Raw genomic sequence first — 24,787 nt, forward strand, 5'->3', positions numbered from 1 at the left:
ATTTCCATTGATTTGCTCATTTCTGGTTACTGAAATAAAACAACTGAATAATGTAACAAGTCTGGTTATTGCAAGTTCATTTGACTAATTCATTTACGACTTTGCTAAACTATCACTGGAAAAGATTATACTTTATCAGTACCACTTTAACTAGAACATTTTTAGCATAATGTACCACGTTATTTTTTCTTTGCTCTTCCACAGAAGCACTTGCTTCTATCTACTAGTCAGCTTTTTGCAACTATACTATGAGGCATTAGTAGTAGCAGCAATTTTCTAAACTACTAAAACTCAGTTGTACTCGGTGTTAGCCATTTCAGTATTTTGTGGCCTGCTGTCTTTCATAAATATTGCAAGGATAAACCAGGGATTCTTCGACCTGTAGAAGTGCATTAACAGCTAGTAAGTATTATATCCACCAGTGCCACTGCATGAAAGCACTTAAAGGACCAAATTCCCAGAAGTAGCAACGTATTTACATGGCAGATGTGTATATTTAGTATAAGAGTAGCACACAGGACTAAAAGAAGCAGCAAAGGAGACCGAATTGGATGCCTGACACACATTGAAGACAGTAATCAAAGTAGGGGTTCAGTGTTCATAATTTGCAAGACAGAAGCTCCGATTACAGCCTTGTAATTGGTGCCTGGTGTGTTCTGCTTTCATTTTATATTGGGTGTGTTTATTTATTGGTCCATTTTGGTGCCAGTAGAAGGCATCACTGCCGATCTCACCTGTTATAGTGCTTCATATCTTTACATGATATATTTCATACAGAAATAAGCATTTATAATATATTTACTGCATTCTTTAGCACTCTTAATCCATATTGCAGGACAATTTTATCCCTACCACCGACCCCCCCCATCCCCAGCCGCTGGCCGGGTGGGCAGTTCAAATTGCCCTGGAGATACCGGGAGCAGACGGTTCCCGATTTTAAACTGCTCAACTGAGCAGGCGGCAAAGATCCTGCCCAAAATCAGCGGGTTCCTTTTTTTGCATATGCATGTCAGGTCCCGATGATGTCGTTTGGACCCAACTACAATTTTAACTCAGAGTCTTGAGCTTCCTGCCAAGTGAAGGCAGCGGGGTAGATTGGAGTGAAAAAGAGACGCAAAAGGTTTTTAAAACTCTTTGGGGGAAAAATTTGGTTGCTTTGCGCCTCCCGTTAGTGCCCTAAGAAGGCGCTAACGGGGCACAAGGCAACTAGCGCCTAGGCGCAGCGCTGCCAACACCTCCCATGAAATTCAGCGGGAGGTTAGCGGCGGCACTAACCATTAGCGCCCCGTGGCCCTGCGCCGCCGGCAATGACATCATCACCGTGCGCAGCACCCCGCTTGCGCCCCGGCCGCGATCTTCGGTAGCGCCCCCTGACTTACCACCGGACGCTATGTCCAACGGGGTCAGGGGGGCCTACCTGCGGCCGGGGCAGCGCTATTTAAAGGCGAGGTGCCAGGCGGCCATTTTTGTTGCTGGCTGCCTGCCAGCACCTGCCTCCATTGCCATCCCTGGCCTCCTGACCAGCACCCCCGCCTGCAGAGTGCCAGCTGCGCTCCAAGAGCCCAGCACTTCTCTTGAGTGCCGGGCTCTTTTGCTGGCACTCCGATCCTCGGTGGCTCAGCTGAGCCCCGGGTCGCGCTGCGCAAGGCCCCTCCACTTTAAGAACGGGAGGAAGGCCTGCAATACCGCGGCGCGGCGTGCTCCTCTGGCTCTGACATGGAAAGCTTAGGTCTTCCCTGCCGCAGTCTCGGTGCCCCCCCCTTCCTGATCTCAAGGGCACTGCGGGACAGTCCCAGCTGCCGATCCCGCTAGCTACCTGGTCTCAGTAAGCGGTCTCCAGGCCATGCGATTTTCTGCTGCTTCCCGCTCACTTGCCAGCCAGAATGGACGTGAAGTCGGTCAGCGGGATTTAAATGAGGCTTGGGAGTTAAAAATTCAGGCCACATTTCTGGTGCAGCAGTTGAGTTTCTACCTCTCACTACTACTCACCTGCTGAAAACTGGCCCGGAGTTAAAATTAAGCCTTTGATTCTGTTGTCCATATTGATAAGTCTTTCCCTACAGTGTAAATACCATAAATCTCAAAGTCATTCCTTTTGTTGCTGTACTGTTATGTCTCTCCTTTTATTTACTTTCTGTGTTTCTCAACTGTTTCTTGTCTCACCTGAGCTCTTTATGCTTATTTATTCTGGGCATCTAAGTTGCCATCACATTTTTATTCTGCCAACATTTGTGGGTAAATGATATATTTGAAGACTTCTTGTTACTGATTGATGTCCACAACAAGTTTTATGTTGATCCAGGATTAACGATCAGGGTTATTATGGCTCCGGAACAATAAAGCTGCACTGTGCTAACAGCTTTGTAAAAATAGCAGTCAAAGGATTTCATACAAATGCTAATATGATGAGACGTTAAACCAAGTCTACCTCCTCAGGTGAATGTAAAAGATGCCAGGGTACTTTTCGAACAAGAGCAGGGTGTCCTAGCTAACATTTATTTCTCAAACAACACTGCCAAAACATATTTTGGGCTAGAAATTCATTATAGTCCAGGAATGGGCCATATCTTTGGAAAAGTTTGAGAATTAGCGCCAGGCACTAATGCTTTAGACTGCACGCAAAATTCATTCTCACTGCTCAAAGAAATGATTGGAGTGCTAAATCAAGTCTTAAAGGCCTAGCTCAGTGGCGTTACACTGAAAGGGCAGACCAATATCGGGTGCAGTCTAATCGCAACTCATCATTGCCACAGGCTTTTCCCAGTACTTAAAGGGGAGGTTCATTGATACTGCAGCACCTCATTCTCAGCATTGCTGGCTGTGCAGCTGCCTCAGCAAGGAGAAGCACAACAAGGAGAAGGAGCCGGAGGACTGAAGCAGGTGTGCTGATGTCAGATTCACCTCAGTCGGGTGGTCAGGGTGATTGAATGCTTCAACAAATGTTACATACCATCTGTACCACAAGCTTCACACACTGCCCAAAGCACCACACCCCCAGCACTCACCCACCAACAATCTCTACCTACCAACACTCACACCCACATCTCACACCTTGCACACAATGACAGCTATTTAACTATGGCAGGCACAAGGGTCATTAGTTATTAGAATGAATGTGATATGTTTATGCATAAATTTATTAATGGAGCTTGCAATATTTTGTGGTCTCTCTCATTTCACCTTTGCGCCCAGGAGGACGCTGTGACATGGTATGACACAGGGATGGTATGATGGGCATGTGGTGAGCAAAAGGGATCTGGGGTTTAAGTCATCCTGGTGTGAAGCTGGAGGTCTGTTTGGAGGAGGTGGCAGAGTTCTGTGACCACCACTTTGGTGATGTGGAGCCATCTAATACACTGCTCCTCGCTAAATTGAAGGTAGAAGTGCTGTCGGAAAACCCTCGGAGGGTAAGGCCTCCTGGTGAGAGCCCTGATGCCCTCCTCATTCCTCTGCGCACATGTTCCCATATTTCTCGCTGCCTATGCTCCCTCCACCGTAGATCCTGGAGGGCGAGGTGGGTTGCCAGTACAGCCCCCATTAATGTTGCCAAGTGTAGCAGTTTGAATCTTTGAGCAATAAATGTAGCTACTTGCCAGAAGACTGCTGATACAAAAGAAGCTTGAAATTACTCATACAAACTATTCCACTGGGTGAAACTGACAAGAAACCACTGAAACTAACCTGCCCTGACAGCTGTGAGTGATTAATGCTGATGCCTTTAAATAACGTCGCTGGAGCCAGCTTCCTGCAGCTGCACGCCAGCTCTCCCTGTCACTGTCTGGTCGAGGTGCTACGGTAAGTGGCGACAATGAATTTTCCAGATCGGGCCATCACTGACGTCAAAATCTGCTTGGCATTGACGCCCCTGGCGGTACCTCGTACCGGCGGCGCAACGGGGGGGGGGCTGGATTTGCCTTGCGGCGCTGGATTCGCCTCGCCCCGGTGCTACTGCATCAGCGCCCCATTACCGCCATCTGCAGGCGCTAACGGGAGGCGCCAAGCTACCGAATTTTTCCCCCATTACCTGGTCATTGCTGTTTGTGGGACCTTGCTGTGTGCACATTGGTTGCTGCATTTCACAGAATCACAGAAACCCCACAGTGCAGATAGAGGCCATTTCGGCCCATCGAGCCTGCACCGACACATATCCCACCCGATCCCCGTAACCCCTACACCAACACATATCCCACCCTATCCCCGTAACCCCACGTATTTAATCCCCCTAACACTAAGGGTCAATTTATCATAGCCAATCAACCTAACCTGCACATCTTTGGACTGTGGGAGGAAACCGGAGCACCCGGAGTAAACCCACGCAAACACGGGGAGAATGTGCAAACTCCACACAGACAGTCGCCCGAGGCCGGATTCGAACCCGGGTCCCTGGCGCTGTGAGGCAACAGTGCTAACCACTATGCCACCGTGCTGCCCAGTGACTACACTTCAAAAGTATTTCATTGACTGTTTAACATATTTGGAGATCCTGAGGTCATGAAAGGCACTATACAAATGCGAGTTATTTCTTTTTTCTCTTCAATATTGCAGAGTGCAATTACAATCCCTTAACAATTTATCAATATCTTAGTTCCAGTCGCTACTTTTACATGAAAATTTAAACTTATTAGATGGAAAGTAACTAATCTATCACACTCTTTTCAGTGCTACTGTGCACCTTTTGAAATACCACAAATTGTACAATCCTTTGACGGACAAATGGGAGACGACTCGAATAATAGATTTTACATGAATTTTTTAGCCTTAACATCATCCCCTTCCATAATTCATTTGAAATAAAAGTCTCCACCTGGATTCTCTGATGGATCAATCAGTTCATCCAGTGAGTAGCTGAGTCAGAAAACATGAAAGGCTCTGGGTTGATCCCTGCTATGTGCTGAGTTAGTTGATCTCAACTAAGATGGTGATGGGGCACTTCAGTTGATCTCAGCACTCCATGAATAGGGAAGGAAAAATTTGTCAGGGCTCCAGTGGGGCCGGTGTGTGTGTGTGTGTGCGCGTGTGTGTGTATGAACATTGGGCTTGGTAGTAATGCCTGTCATGGTGAAATAGCCTTCCAAAATTCACTGACCACTTGAGCAAGATATTCTACCCTAGCAAGGAGTCAGTGAGCTGGATTTTGTCTTTGGGGGTGGGCTGGGGGCGTGTCAGGTGGTCGTCGTGTCAGAACCCCGCCTCCGATGTCAGGCAGGACAAAAGTGCGATTTTGCCCTAATTGGGCACTTGACTTCCAGCATGTGGGAACCCCTGGCCCAACGAGTCTTTCGATACTGAAACTGGCCTCCAATGACATCATCTAAGCAGTTGGATTTAAGGCCTGCAAGCAGCCTTCGTTCTTTTTCAGCCTTACAACTTTATCAGCATACTTCTGAGGGATTCCTACTGCAACTATGTCCAGCACCAGACCAAAGTGTGCACCCAGATTCGATGAGGCCTCCCTCCAAGCTCTGGTGGAGGGAGCAAGAGCAAATAAGGAAGTGCTCTTTCCGTCCTCAGGGACGAAAAAGCCTCCCCAGCAGACCAAAGCTGTGTGGCTGCAAGTGGCACAGGAGGTGAGTGCGATTTCAATGTGCAGCAGAACCTGGCTGCAGTGCAGAAAGAGATTTCATGACCTTCTCCGCACAGGAAAAGTGAGTATTCCATCCCCATCGCCTCTCATCACCAGCAGTCTGCTTTGTCAACCTCCTCCTCCACATCCCACTTCACCCTTACATTCCTGCACCCTTACCCATTCCCTCTCTCTGTACATTCATATTCACAAAGCTATTCAACTATGCAACCCTCACACTCCCTATCACTGTGATGCTATGACAACTTACAACACACAGGGAGGGCCCTTGGTCTTGGTACCTCACTCCATTTTTGTGTCCTTCTAAGCATCTATGCTATGGATTCTCTACACTCACTCCTTCATTCTCACTCAAACTCCACTTGTGTCCCTCATTGCAGGGAAAGAGAGCCAACAATAAGAGGGAGGGGGCGAGGACAGGAGGAGGGCCACCCTCAATAACCCAGCTCACCACTGCAGAGGAGGTGGCCCTGCAGATCATGGGAGTGGAGGAGGATGCGCAAGTGGGGGATGGACAAACGGGCGCATCAGAGCAAGCTGGTGACAGAATAGCTTTTCATCTCATTGACATTGCATGAATGACTGATATTGATTCTGATGCTCTAACAGATTGACTTATGATCATCTGCACAATTCAACGTGCATGTAACGTTTATCTCACATGTCTAACTCTTTCCTTTACTCCCTCACAGGACCAGCGACAGCCCCCCTCCCCACTGTCCAGGAGGAACAGCCTGAGCCTCCAGACTCCTCAGAGGAAGCTGCAACCTCTGAGAGCGCAGCGTCACCAGAATTCAGTGCACCCAGCACCAGCGCAGACAATCATACCTCAGTGGGACCTTCGGGACATAGAGTAGAGTTGTCACCTGGCGTATCACAGCTCACAAGTGAGCATCAGCGGATGGTGGAGACAGGGACAGCAGTGGAGAGTCCTCGTCGGAGGGCACAGGACTCTGCCAGCTCGGCTCCGCTGCATGTCGATCCTGTGCCTCTGGGTCCATCCAGAAGGAGAGCGGTGCTGGAACTCCAGGAACAGGTGCAGGAGTCTCTGGCAGGTTTTGTCTCCAGGGTCGCTGCGAGTGTGGAGTGAATGGGGGAGTCCATCGCCAACATGAGCAGGGCCTTTGTGGAGGCATTGGCGCATGAACGCATCATCACGGAAAGGATGGCAACCTCCGTGGAAAGGATGGCTACCTCCGTGGTAAGGCTAACTACCGTAGAGGAGAGGATGGATACGGTAGAAGAGAGGATGGCTACGGTAGAGGAGAGGAGGGCTATGGCCATGGAGGAGCTTAGTCGCCAGGGTCTTGAAAACATGGTCATTGTTCAGAATAGACTGACATCTCTTGAGGAGCGATGGTCAGCTATTGAGAATAGAAACCAGAAGTCCTCTGGAGTAGGACTTGCAGTGCAGAAACAGGTCCTCATGGCCCCCCTGAAGTGCAGCAAGGTGCTGTCAAGCCACTTGCTAGCTCTGAAGTGGGGCTGACCCATGAGAGGGATGTTTGTGCCAGAGAACAAGGAAGTGGGGACTCCTCTCCAAGTGCTCACACAACCATGCCACTGCAGAGCCCTCGGTCAGAGCCCCACCAGAGTCCCCACCCAACTGAGATGGGCGTCTCAGCCCCTGCACAGCCGCAAGAGCAGCAGACTGTTGCTGAGCCCTCACAGGCTCGCAACCCCAGAGGACGCCCGCCAAAGGTGTCGAGGCAGGGGCAGCAAGAAAGTGAGCAAGGGGCCTCCACATCTGCTGAAGCCACAGGGGAAGCACCACGCAGGAGCACATGTAAGAGAAAGATAATGCACACGTAGGCACAAGGGTAGTCACTTGGGTGTTCTGTTGTGTTTATTTTTGAAATGCCATCCATTAATTGTTGTGATAAAAAATTTTGATGGTAAACTGTTGAAGTTGTGGCCTGTGTCATTTCGTAAATGGGACTTCCACATTGAGGGCTTAGGGCAACTTGCAATTGTCAATATGGTGGTCAGAGTGATAGGAATCCGCAGGTTCTTGGCCATTGTCGATGCTCTGGTAAGAAGGTGCGAGGCAAAAGTGTTTGATTGGCCAAACTAAGCAAATCTGGCCAAGATGAGTACGTCCCTTGCATCCCGGGCAGCAATGTGCTCGCGTGCTGCTGCCGCTGGTTGATGGGCCTCTGCAAGCTGTTCGTTGTCGCTCTCCTCCTCCTCATCTGAGGAGGCTATGCGATGAGCCACTTGTACCTCAGGCATCTGCAAGCCACGATGTTGTGCCATGTTGTGAAGTGCACAGCAGACCACGACGATTCTAGAGACCCTGGCTGCTGAGTACTGCAGGGCTCCACCTGATCTATCAAGGCATCTGAATCGCATCTTCAGCAAGCCGATGGTTTGCTTGATTATGGATCTGGTGGAAGTATGGCTGGAGTTGTAGTGCTCCTCAGCTTCGTTGGATGGGCTCCTCAACGGCGTCATTAGCCACGTCTTCAGGGGATAGCCATTGTCTCCAAGTAGCCATCCGAAAAGTTGGTCTGGCAGACTGAAGAGCGGAGGCACACCAGACTGCCGCAGGATGAAGGAGTCATGCAAACATGCAAAATTTCCTTCTTGTGGTCACACACCAGCTGCACGTTGAGGGAGTGGAAGCCCTTGTGGTTGACAAAAATACCTGGATTGTGATGGGGTGCCTTAAGGGCCACACGTGTGCAGTCGACGACTCCCTGCACCCTTGGAAAGCCTGCCAGGTTAGCAAATCCAACTGCACGCGCTGTTACACTTGCTCGATCCTTGGAGAAGTTGATGTAATTGTGCGCGATGGCAAAGAGGGCATCCGTTACCTGCATGATGCAAGTGTGTATGGCCGCCTGGGAGATGCCGCTGATGTCTGCTGTTGATCCCTGGAATGAGCCTAAAACCAAAAGTTGAGTGCGGTGGTGACTGGGCTCCAGGTCTTGCTGCAGCATTGCGCAGATGTCACCCACTACCTCTCGCGAAAGTCGGAGGCTCCTTTGGCACTGCTGCTCAGTCGTGTTGAGGTAGCTGTTCCTCTGTCTGTAGACCCTGTTTGGGGGGTATCCCCTGTGGCGACGTGCTTCCATGTGCTGGCGCCTTCTAGCCTGTGCAGCTTCAGGTGGGTGAGCAGCAGCTTGGCGCTCCTGTTGTTGCTCCTGCTGTTGGTGCTGCTGTTGCTCCAGGTGCTGCTGCGGCTGCGGCTGGTCTTCGTCCAAATCTGATGTCCAGGAAGAAAGGAAATAAATGGTTCCCATTCTTCTGGTATATACCTCAGTTGAGGAAGCACTCAGTCAAGGTGGGGAGAGGGGTTTCCCAGGAGGTCACACTGGAGATGGGTGTCAGGCTCCAAACTTCCACACCTATGAGTACACCTGCTAAAAGTTCCCCCAGACCTGAGACAACAAATTTCTGCCACCTGCAAATGATGATTGCTGAAAACTCCTTTTTAATGGCGGAGCTGCAGCTGTTAGTAAGCAGTCCACTTGTGAGGCCGCCAGGATTAACAGGCGTGTTCAGGAGGAGACGTGCAGCACAGGGGAAATGTGTTAAATTCAGAAAGGCCTCTCAAAATGGGATTATAGAAGCTCTTAACTGGTTGTTAAGGGCCTTAAGGGCCTATCCCGAATGTGGGAAAATTGCTCAGAGGCAGGATGGAGGCGGGATCAGAGCCGCCCGCCATTTTTTGCGATTTTAACACCTCACACGCCTCCAAACCCACCTCCTCGGGCCTGGCAAAATCCAGCCCAATGCTTTTAGGAGTGGAGAGAAGGACATAAACTTTATGGAGAAATATTGGCCAGGGTGTCTGTTACTTCAGATAACAAATAACGAGATATACTTCAGTAAGCCTTGTATAACCTTTGTAATTATCCACTTAATCTAGTAGACTACTTCACAAAAGTAATTACTTGTAGTTTGAAATGCTTTATTCACTGGAGTAATTTTGGTGACATTTAATACCATTTAGGGAATAAAACAGGATCCTAGATAAAAATGCATCCATTCCAAGGATTTTAAGTGTGCTATCAATCAAAGTTACTGAAGCATGACTTGATTGCGTGTTTATGAATCAAAGGCCCTTCCTTACAAGAAAGTAGATTATGTGGAAGGTATGAAGAAGAAAGACAGACAGCTCTTAGAGGATTAGGAAAGATTTAATATTGCAGCAAAGGCCACTGCTGACTGTTGGGGCATGAATGGCCATGGGGGTTCTCCCGTTTGTTTGCTGTAACTTTATTGTCCCGGGATTTCCGTGACTCTTCCATCCCAGTTACAGCGTACGAGTGGAACCCACCCCCCCCGGTGGAAATTCACCCTCAGTGTCACTAAAGTTGAAGATTCTAATTCGGTCAAACTTTAAAATCCCTGGAGCCAGATAAATGACTTCAAAAGTATTTCCACTCCCAAGATGATCAGCAAGTAGTGAATTTTTTATAGTAATTGAATTCCATACAGGATCTCGTGGTATCAAACTGCATCTTTAGGTGATAAAGAGTAATCTGTGAGATTTTCAAATTGAAGCTGCCGTTATTTCTTTGTCATTATTACTCGTCACTCACGAGCAATGGTCATTTTAATCTTGGCCTTATTCTGAAATGCGATACTGAACTTCTTTGGTCCAGATACAGCAACGTTTCTTGTGTAGCAAGAGTGATTTATCATTGTGAATGAGTAATAAGCAGGGCTGTGCCAGACCTGATTATCTGCCTGTATGTCTTTCTTATGAATGGAAACTCCAGTACTAGAGACAAAGGTAGCGAGCAGAGATGGAAGGCCTTTATTTGATTATGTAGTTGTATTTAATTATAGTCAGAATGAAATGTAGAATAAGTAATAGAAGAAATCTGGTAAAACTCTGACATAGGCTAAAAAATGACGCATTAAAAAAGTAATGTTAGAGAGTTACATGTGTGAGCTTAATGCTAAGGTGTTTGTGCAATCTGATAGCAGCCCAGTTTCCATTTCTTTAAGCCATTGCTGCTGATCTGTTTATTAATTTGCATCACACACTTTGGGGGAGAAATTCAGTATCGCCCTGTTTGGGGCGCAATTATCGGCTGGGCGCAAAGTTTACCACCTGCCGCTAATTATTGCCTCCGACTGCAAACTTGGCTTCTATCGCCTCTGGAGGTGATTGGAGCGCTAAATCAAGTGCTACACACCTCTCTTAAGACGCTAACGCCGAGGAGCGAGACGCTACTTCAGAGCGCTGGCGAAGCTCATGTGATGTCAGTCAGCAATAGAACACAGACACACTGGCGCCGGCCAGTTCTTAAAGGGGAGGGTCGATCTTGCTCGCCATCCACACCCTGCTCATTGCAGCCTTGAATCTCGGCCTGGAGAGACCTGTACATCAAATCTGCTGGAAAGAACAATGGAGAGGTCCAGGGAAAGAGCTCAGAGTGCAGCCCCCACAGTCTCTTCTAAATCGATGCAAGGAAGGTCAAATCAAAATGAACCTGCTAAGTGCTGCTCAGTACCCAAAACTCTTTCACACAGCGTTGAATCTCTCCAGAAGTCTCTCTCTCTTTCAGAATGCGTGGTGCAAAAATGTCACCGACAAAAAAAGGCAGGAAGCGGTCGCCTTTAAATAGCACTCCCCCAGTCCCTTCCTGACTGCAAAACGCTCCCCTCAACTTGTCGTTGCTAGCGGCAGGCAGTAAGGCAGAGGGCGCCACTCAATATCCGGTCCGGGGCGTTGCACGCTCGATTGACGTCACAATCTGCCGGCGCAGGAGATCGTGGCGGTAGTGTTTGGCACCGCCGTAAAATGTCTGGTCAATTTCGCGAGCGGCGCAAACATCGTCGCGTCCGGGCATTAGTTGCTTTGCATCCTGTTAGCGCCCTCTAACGGGAGGTGCAAAGCAACCGAATTTTTCCCCCTTTACATTTTAATGCTTTCTATTAAAAGTTGTGGGGCATACAATTAAAGTTCAGCGAGGGGTGCAAAACAGGCGGTAGCGGATCGTCCACCCGTTATACACCCGCCCTGACCGTCCTTTCCATTCTGCTACCAGATGATTTGCGCACCTGCCGCAGTTGGATTTCATCCCCCCAATGAAAAATGCTGGGTGGGAGAGGTAAAGAACTGGTAAAGGCTGAGGTATACAGTGACGATGAGGAGAGGGGAGATGAGCGTAAAAAGTCATGGAATCTGAAAAGGTTGAGAAAATGGGGATGAATGGGTCAGTGCTCAGGTGAGATGCAGAAAAGCTGGTATCACACGTGAAATGTATGATCCGTGGGAGCTTAAGATAATTGGCCAAAGAACCAGAGGGGGGATGAGGAGAATTTGTTTTATGCAGCGAGTTATGATCTGGAATGCATTGCCTGAAAGGGTGGCGGAAGCGGATTCAATAGTAACTTTTAAAAGGGAATTGGATATGTACGTAAAAGGGAAAAAAAATTGCAGGGCTATGGGGAAAGAGCGGGGGAGTGGCACTAATTGGATAGCTTTCAAAAAGCCAGCACAAGCATGAATTAACTCTTTCTGTGCTGTATGATTCTATGGGGGTAATTTTAACCACAAAAAACGGGTGGGTTTGGGTTGGGTGGAATGGTAAAAAATTTTAAATCTCAAACCTGACCCCGACCCGCCTCCAAAACAGCCACTTCCGGTTTTAACAGAGGCGGGACCGGGGGTGGGGTGGGTGGTAGGCAACCAACCCACTCCCAGGAGGCGTGTTGTCCATTTAAATATTCTAATGAGGCTGCGTGCCTCAGATTTAACCCATCTTCCAGGATTAACCTGGCCTTGGGAAACCCGGCAGCTGAAGGAAGGCAAGGACAGCTTTGGAAAGAAGGTAAATGACATAACAGCACTGCATGTGGGCCAGGAGGAGCAGGGGTGCTTCCTTCCAGTCCACTAAGCTTAGCTTCTTCCCAGCCCACCATCGAACCCCCCACACCCCACCATCAGACACCCCCAGATCCTTCCCCCGCCACCCCCCCCGGAATCGGAATCTGACCACCCCAAGATCCAGACCCTCCCACGCTCCCACTAACAAAGCTGCAGGCTCTCGACCTGCTCCTGGGGCTGCAGCCTCTTCCAGAGCGTTGCACCTCCAACAGGGAGCCAAGCCAGTCAATCAGGCTGACTTCCGGGCCGGGAATCTGCTAGAGAAAAAGACGCACAAATCGGGGAAACCAAGACTTCTCCCAAACAAAGCTCCTTCCCTGCCCCAACCAGCCCCCTCCCCCCACTCACGATACCTGCCCCAGTCAATAGCAGGGCCTAAGATCCTAAGATGGTTGACAGAAAAATAAAAGTAGTCCTAATCAAGAAATGACCCATTGTGAATAAAGTCTTGCGCTATGATTAAATAGGTAAGAGTGGCGCCCCTTGTGCATCTCCCTCTCCTTTCACCCCACTGTTAACGACTGTGCCTTCAACTGTCAAGGCTCTATGCTCTGGAATTTCCTCCCTAAACCTCTCCCTGTCTCCACCTTCCTCTCCTCCTTTAAGACCCTTCTTAAAACTCACATTTTTGCCCAAGCTTTTGGTCTCCTAATTCCTCCTTCTTTAGTTCGCCGTCTATTTTTGTCTTTTTACATCTCTGTGAAGTGTCATGGGACACTTTCCTTTGTTAAATGTGCTGTATAAAATGCAAGTTGTTGTTATTGCTGTTTAGTGTTGCGAATTAAATTTGCATTTGATAAATCCCATTAGGGCAGCATAATAATTTAAATTTTTTTTCTTTTCCCAGTGTGAAGATGGTGCTGTTGTGGACCCTGGGTGATGTCTTTAAGACTACATACTTCATTACTAATGCGACTCCAGTACAATTCTGGGTTTGTGGGGCTGTTCAGATTTGTATTGACATTGCAATTTTCTTTCAGGTGTTCACCTATGGGCAAGTACAACGTGAAAAATACATCTAACAAAATGTCATTATGAAAGGGAGTGGCTGAATACTGTGCTAGATGTGGCTAGAAGAGTTTTTTCCTCTCTATTCTATGGAAGAATATTTTGTGCTGTTACCAGTTATTTATAGTATCTAAAGTGCCTTCACCAAAGAAAGCATTTCCTGTCATGCTTTCTTTCCTACAGGATGCATTCTGCTGTTGCCCAAGATCTCCAAATCACAAACCAAAATGTACCTCCAACAAGCAGTGGGAAGCGATAGCTTTAAATGTCTCTTATGATTTAGCTATCAGCAAAAAGAGACAAATATGAACAGAAACAGGAACAACAAGAACAGAGATGTACTCACCCTTGTTAACAAGCATGTAATAAGGTCTGACGAGATGAATATTGCTGAAATATGAGGATGGTTCTCAAAGTCTCCACAAGACTTAACATAAAACTCCTTTTGTATTATAGTCTAAACTTCCTGTGTACAAGCTGGTGGCAGGAACTTTACCTGTCATTTTCCTCTATGCACTGGTGGTGGGCTAGGTTATCCCACTATCACCACACACTCAGAAAATGACTCCTTATATCATCCTTTAACACATCTAGGGCAAATGTTTAAAATCTAATTACAGCTGAGAGTATCGTTACACCCTTTATAATGTTCTGCGTGTAATATTTAATGACAATATTTAAAAACTAAACTGTATAGAGTAGAAGTTCGTCTACACTGATTGGCAGTCCTGGAAAAATGCTGCAGATTTGGACCCTGGATCAGTGAGAACATATTTCCAATGTGATCTATTACAGGATCAATTCCAGCATTTTATTTCATGATACTGTCCATTGGAAACACTGAAAATGGTCCTTGTTGATGTTCCTTCTATTGTTTCCCTCTGTTTCCACTTTCACCTGTGCTTCATGTTTCACATTGTTGCACTATTTTTTAAAACAATTCTGTGGCTTTATTCTTGGCCTGTTCCCCAAAGCATTATAATGTTTGGTAGCTAGTCAGTTGGTAATTTCCAAACCAAATATACGTGAATTTGAATTTACTGTAATGCAAATGTACAGTGCGCAGAAGGAAGCCCGTGAGTGGATACTGGCAGGAAATGTAACCTTAGATAATGAGTCTTGTACCGTGATAAGGATGTGCTATATTTCTGAAAATTTCAGATTCTAAAGTGAGCTACATATTATTACTGGAAAAGTGTTTTAAAAGACATTTCCAGTTTAGTGAGTAGGATATTTTTAACTATCCTAAAGGGAAAGGAAGTTTTCCCTTGCCAAAACTGTTACTTAAGATAAACAAGAGGAAGCTAATCCTTAAAAACAACACAGTGCACCTTTTGTGTAGATAAGAAGCTAATAGTGCGGTGGAAGTGCTCTGCGCCATACCAAAAATAGTCAGACACACCCAGTTTGTTGGGAACTCGGACCCATTCTCTGGCTGAAAAATTCTCTGTACGTTGCACTTGTAGCAATGCTGCGCTGATAGACCGAGAACTTGCTTTTCTGTTGTAACATTAGCTGCCCTTCTGAAGGTGGGGCAGGGGTGGTTTAGGGAAACATTTTGCTTTTTCACTCCCCATTCAGACTGTGGGGTGGGGGGGGGTTGCGATCTTCGACTCCCGTCCACAGCGGGCACGAAGGAGTCGGAGCGGCTGCGCTGTCCGCCCACGCTTGCCAGCGTGAGACCCGAGCCACTTGGAAGCCCGGCCTCATTTTAAAATGCTACCAGCGAGCTGCAGCTTGCCACTTATAGGAGGGCAGGAAATCGACTGGCTCCCAGGTCAGGTCGGCGGGGCGGGGCGGGTTTCTGATTCCGGGGAGGGTCTCGAACGGAACAGGACGGCAGCCGGCCACAGTTTTTTTTTCTGTGCGTGCAGGAGGAGCCCTCCTACTCCTTCTGACCCCGTGAAAATAAAATGGAAGTTTCTTGGGCTATTTTGTGAGAAGCCTCCAGCAGCCCCTTTTGAGGGCCGTTGATTAGGTTGCTCAGCGCCTTGTGCAAGTGGGTGGAGTGAGGACCCTAAAAATTGCAATCGGGTCCTACGACCGGCACACAACACCCCTTTGCATATTTTGGCAGCCTCCTGCCTGTTTCAGGTGGGCTGGGACGCTCACACATTTGCAGGCCCATTTGTAAATTGCTCGGGGGCCTTATCCATCAATGGGGTGGTCGAGTCTCCCCCTCCCGACCCACCCCCACCCAGCTGATTTTCAATTGCCGGCGATCTGTTTTTTCACGCGAGAAAAGCACAGCCGGCAGTTGGAAATCACCCCCACTATTTCATAGCAATTGCTTTCAGAGACATGAACAAGAATTATCTCTTTACTTTGTCCCATACTCCCATTTTAGGCTGTGAGCAAAATTTGGATTAGCAATAATAATGGAAGAAAAGACCACTGCTACTTTTGTTTATCAGTTTAGGCACATTTACTTTTTTGTGCAAAATTAAGGCACATGGGATTGGGGGCAAGGTATTGACTTGGATAGAGAACTGGTTGGCGGACAGAAAGCAAAGAGTTGGAATAAACGGGTCGTTTTCCGAGTGGCAGGCGGTGACTAGTAGGGTACCGCAAGGATCGGTCCTAGGACCCCAGCTGTTCACAGTATATATTAATGATCTGGACGAGGGAATTGGATGTAATATCTCCAAATTTGCAGACGACACAAAGCTGGGTGGGAGGGTAAGCTGTGAGGAGGATGTCGTGAAACTCCAGTACGATTTGGACAGGTTGGGTGATTGGGCAGAAACATGGCAAATGCACTACAATGTGGATAAATGTGAGGTTATCCACTTTGGCGGCAAAAACAGGAAGGCAGATTATTATTTGAATGGCAATAGATTGGGAGAAGGGGAAGTGCAAAGAGACCTGGGTGTTCTTGTGCACCAGTCGCTGAAGGTAAGCATGCAGGTGCAGCAGGCGGTTAAGAAGGCAAATGGTATGTTGGCCTTCGTAGCAAGAGGGTTCGAGTACAGGAACAAGGATGTCTTGCTGCAGTTGTACAGGGCCTTGGTGAGACCGCACCTTGAGTATTGTGTGCAGTTTTGGTCACCTTACCTGAGGAAGGACGTTCTTGCCATGGAGGGAGTGCAGCGAAGATTCACCAGGCTGATACCTGGGATGGCAGGAATGACGTATGAGGAGAGATTGTGTCGATTGGGCTTATACTCACTGGAGTTTAGAAGATTGAGAGGGGATCTCATCGAAACCTATAAAATTCTGTCAGGTCTGGACAGGCTAGATGCAGGAAGGATGTTTCTGATGGCCAGGGAGTCCAGAACCAGGTGTCATAGTCTAAGGATAAGGGGTAAGCCATTTAGGACTGAAATGAGGAGGAATTTCTTCACCCAGAGAGTGGTGAACCTGTGGAATTCTCTGCCACAGAGGGCGGTGGAGGCCATTTCATTAAATATATTCAAGAAAGAGTTGGATATATTTCTTGAGGCTAAAGGGATCAAGGGATATGGGGAGAAGGCAGGGACAGGGTACTGAATTTGGATGATCAGCCATGATCTCATTGAATGGCAGAGCAGGCTCGAAGGGCCGAATGGCCTACTTCTGCTTCTATCTTCTATGTTTCTATGTTAACATTTAACAGAGCAAAATTCACTGTAGAGTTCTGTCATCTGACCAATACATTAATAATAACTACATTCTGTTGCTAATTAAAAATTGTAACTGCAGGATTTTACAGTTGTGGAACCTACCACTACCTTACATTACCCATTTACTTTAGTATCAGTCTGAATGTATAACATTTTTATCCGCTTTACATAAATGACTATTTCCTTTATTCCAGGATATACTGTGCTGGATTTTCTCAGCTGTTCCACCAGACTCCCACCATACCTCTGGCAAGAGTCCAGCGGACCAGCTCGGAAAATGGCCAGCCTTTGTTGGGAATCCCATTTGTTCTTATAAGGCAGAGCATCTGTCTGCCCCATACACGGCCAGCCATTTCCGAGGGGGCAGTGCTGGGGACGGGGACCCAGTGAGATGAGCATACCAGCCTGCAGAAGGGCAGAGGTGAACCCCACCAGGGGGACCAGGCCCAAGAGGCAACCTGAACCCCTGAAGGTGGGGGCATTTTGAAAAAAAATTAGGATTGGCCCTCTTACACATGACTGGACTGCATGGGATGTCCGGAGGAGGGGGGAAGGAGGACATGGGCCACCCTTTTCTAATGAATGTCGGGTCTGTGCTTGTCCAATCCTCCCGCCTTCCAGATGGCGGCCAGACTGTTGAGTTTCCAGCAGCATAGGACAGGCAGGTGCCAGAGATGCGGCCATAGTGGTATGGGTCCTCACTGGCTTTATGCAACTGATGCACCTCCCACTGACCACTGGCAGGGTCAGTGCTGCAGTGCGCCAGTGGTGAAATACCAATGCATTTACTGGATTGCAGTCCATGCATTTTTGGGGCTTTTACATATGATTTTTTTTTGTGAGTGCAGTTTTGCACAGAAGATCAGTCTTCCAAAATGCATTTAAGTTACATAAATAAAACAGACACTACTAGTGCAATATGAAAATTAATGTCAGATGGCTTGTGCATATGAAATTATAGGTGGTGAATTTTTTCCTCACTTTTCAGAAAGGATTGATTTTTTCTAGTCAATGCTGTTACAGAATGTACTGCCACTGTGATTCTCAGGTTCAGTTGTACTGAACTCCAGCAGGGCTAGGCAACTTTAATATTACATTATTAATCATGGTTTTTTGTAAATGGGTCATACTCTGGCAGTGAAGTTTTACCTGAGCTGTCAATGCCAATTATTGTCTTACACAGTTGTTTTTGAACTGTTGTCTAATACTGCTTCTGTACGGTGCAGATGATATTGGGGTAACTACTGAAGATTTGCTGTATGTCCACGTGCAGTCTACAGCTTGACATTAATCCATCATTTCTTTTGCCAAAGCCCTTTGATGAAAAGCTGAAGGACGTAGATCCTCTGAATGAACAAAATACCTTCGAACTTTTAAAGTGCACATTCTCCCCAATGTGCAGAAACCGGTTTTCTGCAATTTCTCTCAGAATAACCTGAAACATTTAAATTTTATTCTTTTTAATTTTGATATAGATAAACTCCTACAGTCACCGTAGGATTGATTTTATGACACATTCTGACATTACAGTCAGTCACTTCAAAAAAAAATCGTGCAGAATACTAGATTTGATTATACAGTAATATGTAATATAACAGCACCAATGTTCCCGCTAAGGTGCGTGCGCGTGCGGCCGCGATGTAATCTGAAAGGTCCTGCACGGGCCGCTCACCAGCTTTTACATTGGAAATACCGCACACGCGCAGAAATTTAAAGGGGCCACGCATTAAAGGGAACAGGCCACGCAGAACAAAGCGCAGCTCACGGGGAACATTGAACAGCACTTCAGTTTACTTCAATTATCCTTTCATATATGCATGGTAGAGTTTTATTTTCGGCAGCTTGGTAATATTTACAGTCCTGTAACACAGAACAAGTATTCTTTAAGGTCCTTTGTGATACACTATACGCTCCACAGTGACAGGACAAGCACATACTCCATCTGATCTTTTTTTTAAGTTGTGATTTTATAGACATATTTATAAATAGTACTGGATACCTCTCGGTGACTTTAAGGTCGTAGCTGTTCTCTAGCTTTCGGTGATACTGACAGAAACAAGCGTTTAAGCCAAGCCTCTGTATTTATGCCAAGAGAGAAACTGTTGCACAGCTGCACCTCGACCTCAGTTCTGTCTATCGATACAAAGTACCAATGGTGAAGCTTCACACACAACCTCTGCCCATGAAACCCTCGCCCAGACTCCCTCATTACTTGGAACTTGTGCGGAGAATTTCAGATACAGAGTTAATTATCACTTGCCGAACCAGGATTGTCAGAACATATACTTGGCAAGGAGAAATCTGCGACTTGCTTGATGGCGTCCAGTTTTGTCTTGTGTGCTGCCAGCATCACTGGTGTCAAATCTACCAGATACCTGTTATGTTTGCAGCTCGGATTCTGTTATGCACAACAAAATTGACTGAATTCTTCCTGGGGCTATGTCTTGTAGTTCACTGAATGGTGCCCAGTATAGTACAGGGGGTAATTTTGTGAGGCTACACTCCGGTGCCTCGCTAGATGAATTGGTCGCACAATTGATCCTCTCGTGTTATATCTCCACCTCTGACCCACAATTCCCATCTAATGAAGCTCCATGCCAAACTGGGAGCTTCAGAAAATTACTCCTGATGTGCATATAAAGATTGTAAAAGAGTTTTATGTTGATCTATGCAAGCAGCTATTTTTGTGTCTTTTCTTTTTTTTTAACCTTCTAGGTCAAATATAACTTTTAAGAATATATATATAAATTATCCTGTTTACTTTCAAATATTGTATTGTAAGGAAGAAATAACTTGCATTCATATAAACTTATGTTATTCTGCTAAATAGCTTAAGGATGTTACATTTTGATGTATCTTTTAGTATGTCATTGCGGAAATGGAAAAATATCAGAGTGTTGTATTAAAGAACTTAATGAAAATATTAATGAAAATATATTTTCTTGTTTATTTCATAGAAATAGAATTTGTTAATTTATATATATATTTTAAACAATTTAACCCTTATATCTGAATTAAATTTAGGTTAACAGTTCTTTGAATTGAACCAGAACTCTGAATGTGTCCATTTTGGGCTGGATACATAGAAAGATCATCTAAAAAAACCCAACAAAACGGTCTTATAACTACAGCCCTTGACTTTGACCCGTCCAAAATGTTTTTTGGCCCTACTTTCCTGGGTTACTTTGATGTAATATTCTGGGTTTACCTTATCTATACTATTTAATATTTTCCGCTTGGAATCTTCTCTGCACCCTTCACATTGAGGGGGAAAAATTGGGTGAGTAGCGCCACCTGTTAGCACCTAAAGAGGCAGTCAGTGGCTATAGCGCCACTGGCTGCGCCTCCCGCGATATTCAGCAGGGGCGCTAATGGTGGCGTTAGCCATTTGCGCTGCGCCGCCACCGATGATGTCATCGGTGTGCGCAGCGCCCCATTCACGCCCGGTTCACGGGGCCTTACTGTGCCGGCAGCGGCGCAAGTTAAGGTGGAGGTGCGGGGCGGCCGCCTTTTTCGGCAGCCGCCTGCCAGCACCTCCGTCCCCAGCCTCCTAATCTCCGCCCCCCCCCCCCCGCGGCATTGCCGGCTGTTTCCCGAGAGCCCGGCATTTCTCCTTGGTGCCGGGCTCGTTTGCCGGCACTCGCGAGCGGGGGATCGCGCTGTTGCAGGCACCTCCCCCTTAACAGTGTGAGGAAGGCCTGCAGTAACACAGCGTTGCCGTGCCGCAGCGTGTGGCGCTGTGGCACGTTGCGCTGTGATATTCAGTTTCAGCGCCCTAAGAGGGACGCGGAGCGCCTCAAACCTCGCCCCGTGTCCCTCGAGGGGCAATGAAACTGAATATCTGACGATCGCTAAAGCCTCGAACGCTACGCTAAATCCTGCGCTCAGGCGACTTTTGCGCCACTTTGGCGCCCCAACCCAATTTCTAGGCCTGAATGTTTGGCTGGAATTTTTACCGTGGAGTCGGGTCGGGTGCGGGCGGGTCGGGAACGTGAGGTTCTGCTCAGCGCGTTGTTCAGGGCGACTTTAACTTAATGGCCACACTTAAAGCAGTCATGCGCGTTTCCCAGCCCAATTAAGTGGTGCGGGTCTTGCGACATCATCGATGACTCGTTTCCAACGCCGATATTTAAAGCAGCCTTGCACTCAACTCATTTGAAGGTTGCTAGAGGAGGATGGAACCTGAAATCCAAAGGGCTGAATGTTCTAAACCAGCAATGATGGATAGTCAAAGGCAGAGGGCTGCACCACGGTTTTCAGATGGACTCTAAAGGCAGTCAGAGCAAGCAGGGGGGTCCTGTTCCCTGCTGATAGGTGAGGGAGACCTCCAAAATACACCAAAAGAGCTTGGTTGGATATAGCAGCAGGGACGTCATGAGGAGGACCGGGATCCAGTACAAGAAGAGATTCAATGATCTGATGAGATCAGGAAAGGTGAGTGCAATGCCACACTCACCTTCATCCTGATGTTCCTGTCACCACATCCCCATCACTCTGCCTTCCCATGCCTACTCCTGCACATTATTCCTCACACCAACATACCTTCCAGGTCCACCCATCCCTCTATGTGCATACTCATATCCCCATCTGACTAGCCAACACTCACACTCATCCTAATGCAATCATAGCAAGTAACACCACAGAAGGAGGCCATTTGGCATTGTCACCCCACTTCCTCATAATCACCCTCTACAGATGTAACCCATCCATTCCTTACATTCATTCCATCACTCTCACTCAAACTTCTCTTATTTCCCTCCTTGCAGGAGAAAAGAGCCCAGAACAACAGGGAGAGGGAGAACAGAGGTGGCCCTCCAGTCTTCACAAATTTGACTGCAGCAGAGGAGGGAGACCTGGAGGTTTCGAGAATTGCGGAGCTGCTGGCGGTGGGAGATGGAGAACCACAAAGGTAATAATCTCTGGATTACTACCTGAGCCACGAGCAAAATTGGCATAGAAACATAGACGATAAGAGCAGGAGTAGGCCATTCGGCCCCTCGAGCCTGCTCTGCCATTCAATGAGATCATGGCTAATCATCCAAACTCAGTACCCTGTCCCCTGCTTTCTCCCCATATCCCTTGATCCCTTTAGCCTATAGGGTCAATAGGATCAGAGAGTTGAATGCGTGGCTCAAAGATTGGTGTGGGAGAAATGGGGTTTGATTCGTGGGGCCCTGGCACCAGTACTGGGGAAAGAGAGAGCTGTTCCATTGGGACGGGCTTCACTTGAACCATGCTGGGACCAGTGTCTTGGCGAATAGAATAACTAAGGCTGTAGATAGGGCTTTAAACTAAATAGTGGGGGGGGGGGGGGGGGGGAGGTCAGGTGAGGGGAAATTTAGAAAGTTAAAGACAAAGGACAAGGCAATAGTGCAGGGTAGTGATAGGGGTAATGATAACCAGAGTGTGACAGGAAGAGACAGAGCGTACAAATATAAGAGTATACCAGCAAATAGGGCCAGAGTCGGGAAAAATGTTAAAAAGACAAAATTTAAGGCTCTTTATCTGAATGCACGCAGCATTCATAACAAGCAAGATGAATTGATGGCACAAATAGAAATAAATGGGTGTGATCTGATAGCCATTACAGAGACGTGGTTACAAGATGACCAAGGTTTGAGAACTGAATATTCAGGGGTATTTGACATTTCAGAAGGATAGGCAGAAAGGAAAAGGAGGTGGGGTAGCTCCGTTAATAAAGGATGAGATCAGTACAGTAGTAAGAAATTATCTTGGCTTGGAAGATCAAGATGTAGAATCAGTTTGGGTGGAGGTAAGAAATACAAAGGGAAAGAAGTCTCTGGTGGGAGTGGTCTATAGACCCCCCTAACAGTAGCTACACTGTAGGACAGAGTATAAATCAAGAAATAATGGGGGCTTGTAAGAAAGGCACTGCAATAATCATGGGCAATTTTAATCTTCATATCGATTGGACAAATCAAATTGGCAAGGGTAGCCTTGAGGACAAGTTCATAGAGTGTATTCGGGATGGTTTCTTAGAACATTATGCTGTGGAACTGACCAGGGAACAGGATATTTTAGATCTGGTAATATGTAATGAGACAGGTTTAATTAATGACCTCATAGTAAAGGATCCTCAAGGGAAGAGTGATCTTAACATGATAGAATTTCACATTCAGTTTGAGGGTGAGAAACTTGGGTCTGAAACTAGTGTCTTAAACTTAAATAAAGGCAATTACAAAGGTATGAAGACAGAGCTTGCTAAAGTGGGCTGGGAAAATATATTAAATGGTAAGACGGTAGATAAGCAGTGGCAGACATTGAAGGAATATTTCATAACTCTCAACAAAGATATATTCCGGTAAGAAAGAAGGGTGAACCATCCATGGCTAACTAAGGAAGTTAAGGATGATATCAAATTGAAAGAAAAGGCATATAATGTTGCGAAGATTAGTGGTAGGTCAGAAGATTGGGAAATTTTTAGAAACCAGCAAAGGGTGACTAAAAAAATTATAAAGATGGAGAAAATAGATTATGAGAGTAAACTAGCAAGAAATGTAAAAACAGACAGTAAGAGCTTCAAAAAATATATAAAAAGGAAGAGAGTAGCTAAAGTAAATGTTGTTCCCTTAGAGGATGAGACTGGGGAATTAATAATGGGAAACAAGGAAATGGCAGAGACTTTGAACAAATATTTTGTATCTGTCTTCATGGTAGAAGACACTAAAAGCATCCCAATAATAGTAGATATTCAAGGGGCAAAAATGAGGGAGGAACTTAAAACAATCACTATCACTAGAGAAAATATACTTGGCAAACTAATGGGACTAAAGGCTGGCAAGTCCCCTGGACCTGACGGCCTGCATCCTAGGGTCTTAAAAGAGGTGCCTGCAGAGATAGTGGATGCGTTGGTTGTGATCTTCCAAAATTCCCTAGATTCTGGAAAGGTCCCAGCAGATTGGAAAACCGCAAATGTAACGCCACTATTCAAGAAAGGAGGGAGACAGAAAGCAGGAAACTATAGGCTGGTTAGCCTAACATCTGTCATTGGGAAAATGCTGGAATCCATTATTAAGGGAGTAGTAGTAGGACATTTAGAAAATCATAATAAAATCAAGCAGAGTCAACATGGTTTTATGAAAGGGAAATCGTGTTTGGCAAATTTACTAGAGTTCTTTGTGGATGTAACGAGCAGGGTGGATAAAGGGGATCCAATAGATGTAGTGTATTTGGATTTCCAAAAGGCATTTGATAAGGTGCCACATTAAAGGTTACTGCACAAGGTAAGAGCTCATGGTGTTGGGGGTAATATATTGGCATGGTTAAAGGATTGGCTAACTAACAGAAAACAGAGAGTCGGGATAAATGGGTCATTTTCAGGTTGGCAAACTGTAACTAGTGTGGTGCCACAGGGATCAGTGCTGGGGCCTAAACTATTTACAATCTATATTAATGACTTGGATGAAGGGACCGAGTGTAATGTTGACAAATTTCCCGACGATACAAAGATAAGTGATAAAGTTTTGAGGACACAAAGAATCTGCAAAGAGATATAGATAGGTTAAGTGAGTGGGCAATAAATTTGGGAAATGGAATATAATGTGGGAAATGTGCAGTTATCCTCCTTGATAGGAAGAATAGAAAAGCAAAGTACTATTTAAATGGAAAGAGACTACAGAATGCTGCGGTATAGAAGGATCTGGGTGTCCTCGTACATGAATCACAATAAGTTAGCATGCAGGTAGAGCAAGTAATTAGGAAGGCAAATGGCATGTTGGCCTT

The 24,787-nt window shown here is 46.5% G+C and overlaps 1 protein-coding gene across 2 annotated transcripts in view; it reads left to right on the forward strand.

The window, feature by feature from the left end:
- LOC147116668 (solute carrier family 66 member 2) overlaps window positions 1-19,967 on the forward strand; it is a 125,175-nt gene extending 105,208 nt beyond the window's left edge. For both annotated transcript variants that reach the window (XM_085991767.1, XM_085991768.1), the window contains exon 5: window positions 13,282-19,967. In XM_085991767.1, the coding sequence (XP_085847893.1) occupies window positions 13,282-13,456 (175 nt within the window). In that variant the 3' untranslated portion in view covers window positions 13,457-19,967. The remainder of the gene's footprint in view (window positions 1-13,281) is intronic.
- Window positions 19,968-24,787: the final 4,820 nt, after the last annotated feature.

The sequence above is a fragment of the Somniosus microcephalus genome, chromosome 6 (assembly GCF_052327205.1).
Source record: "Somniosus microcephalus isolate GS21.2 chromosome 6, FLI_Smic_1.0, whole genome shotgun sequence".
NCBI lineage: Eukaryota > Metazoa > Chordata > Chondrichthyes > Squaliformes > Somniosidae > Somniosus > Somniosus microcephalus.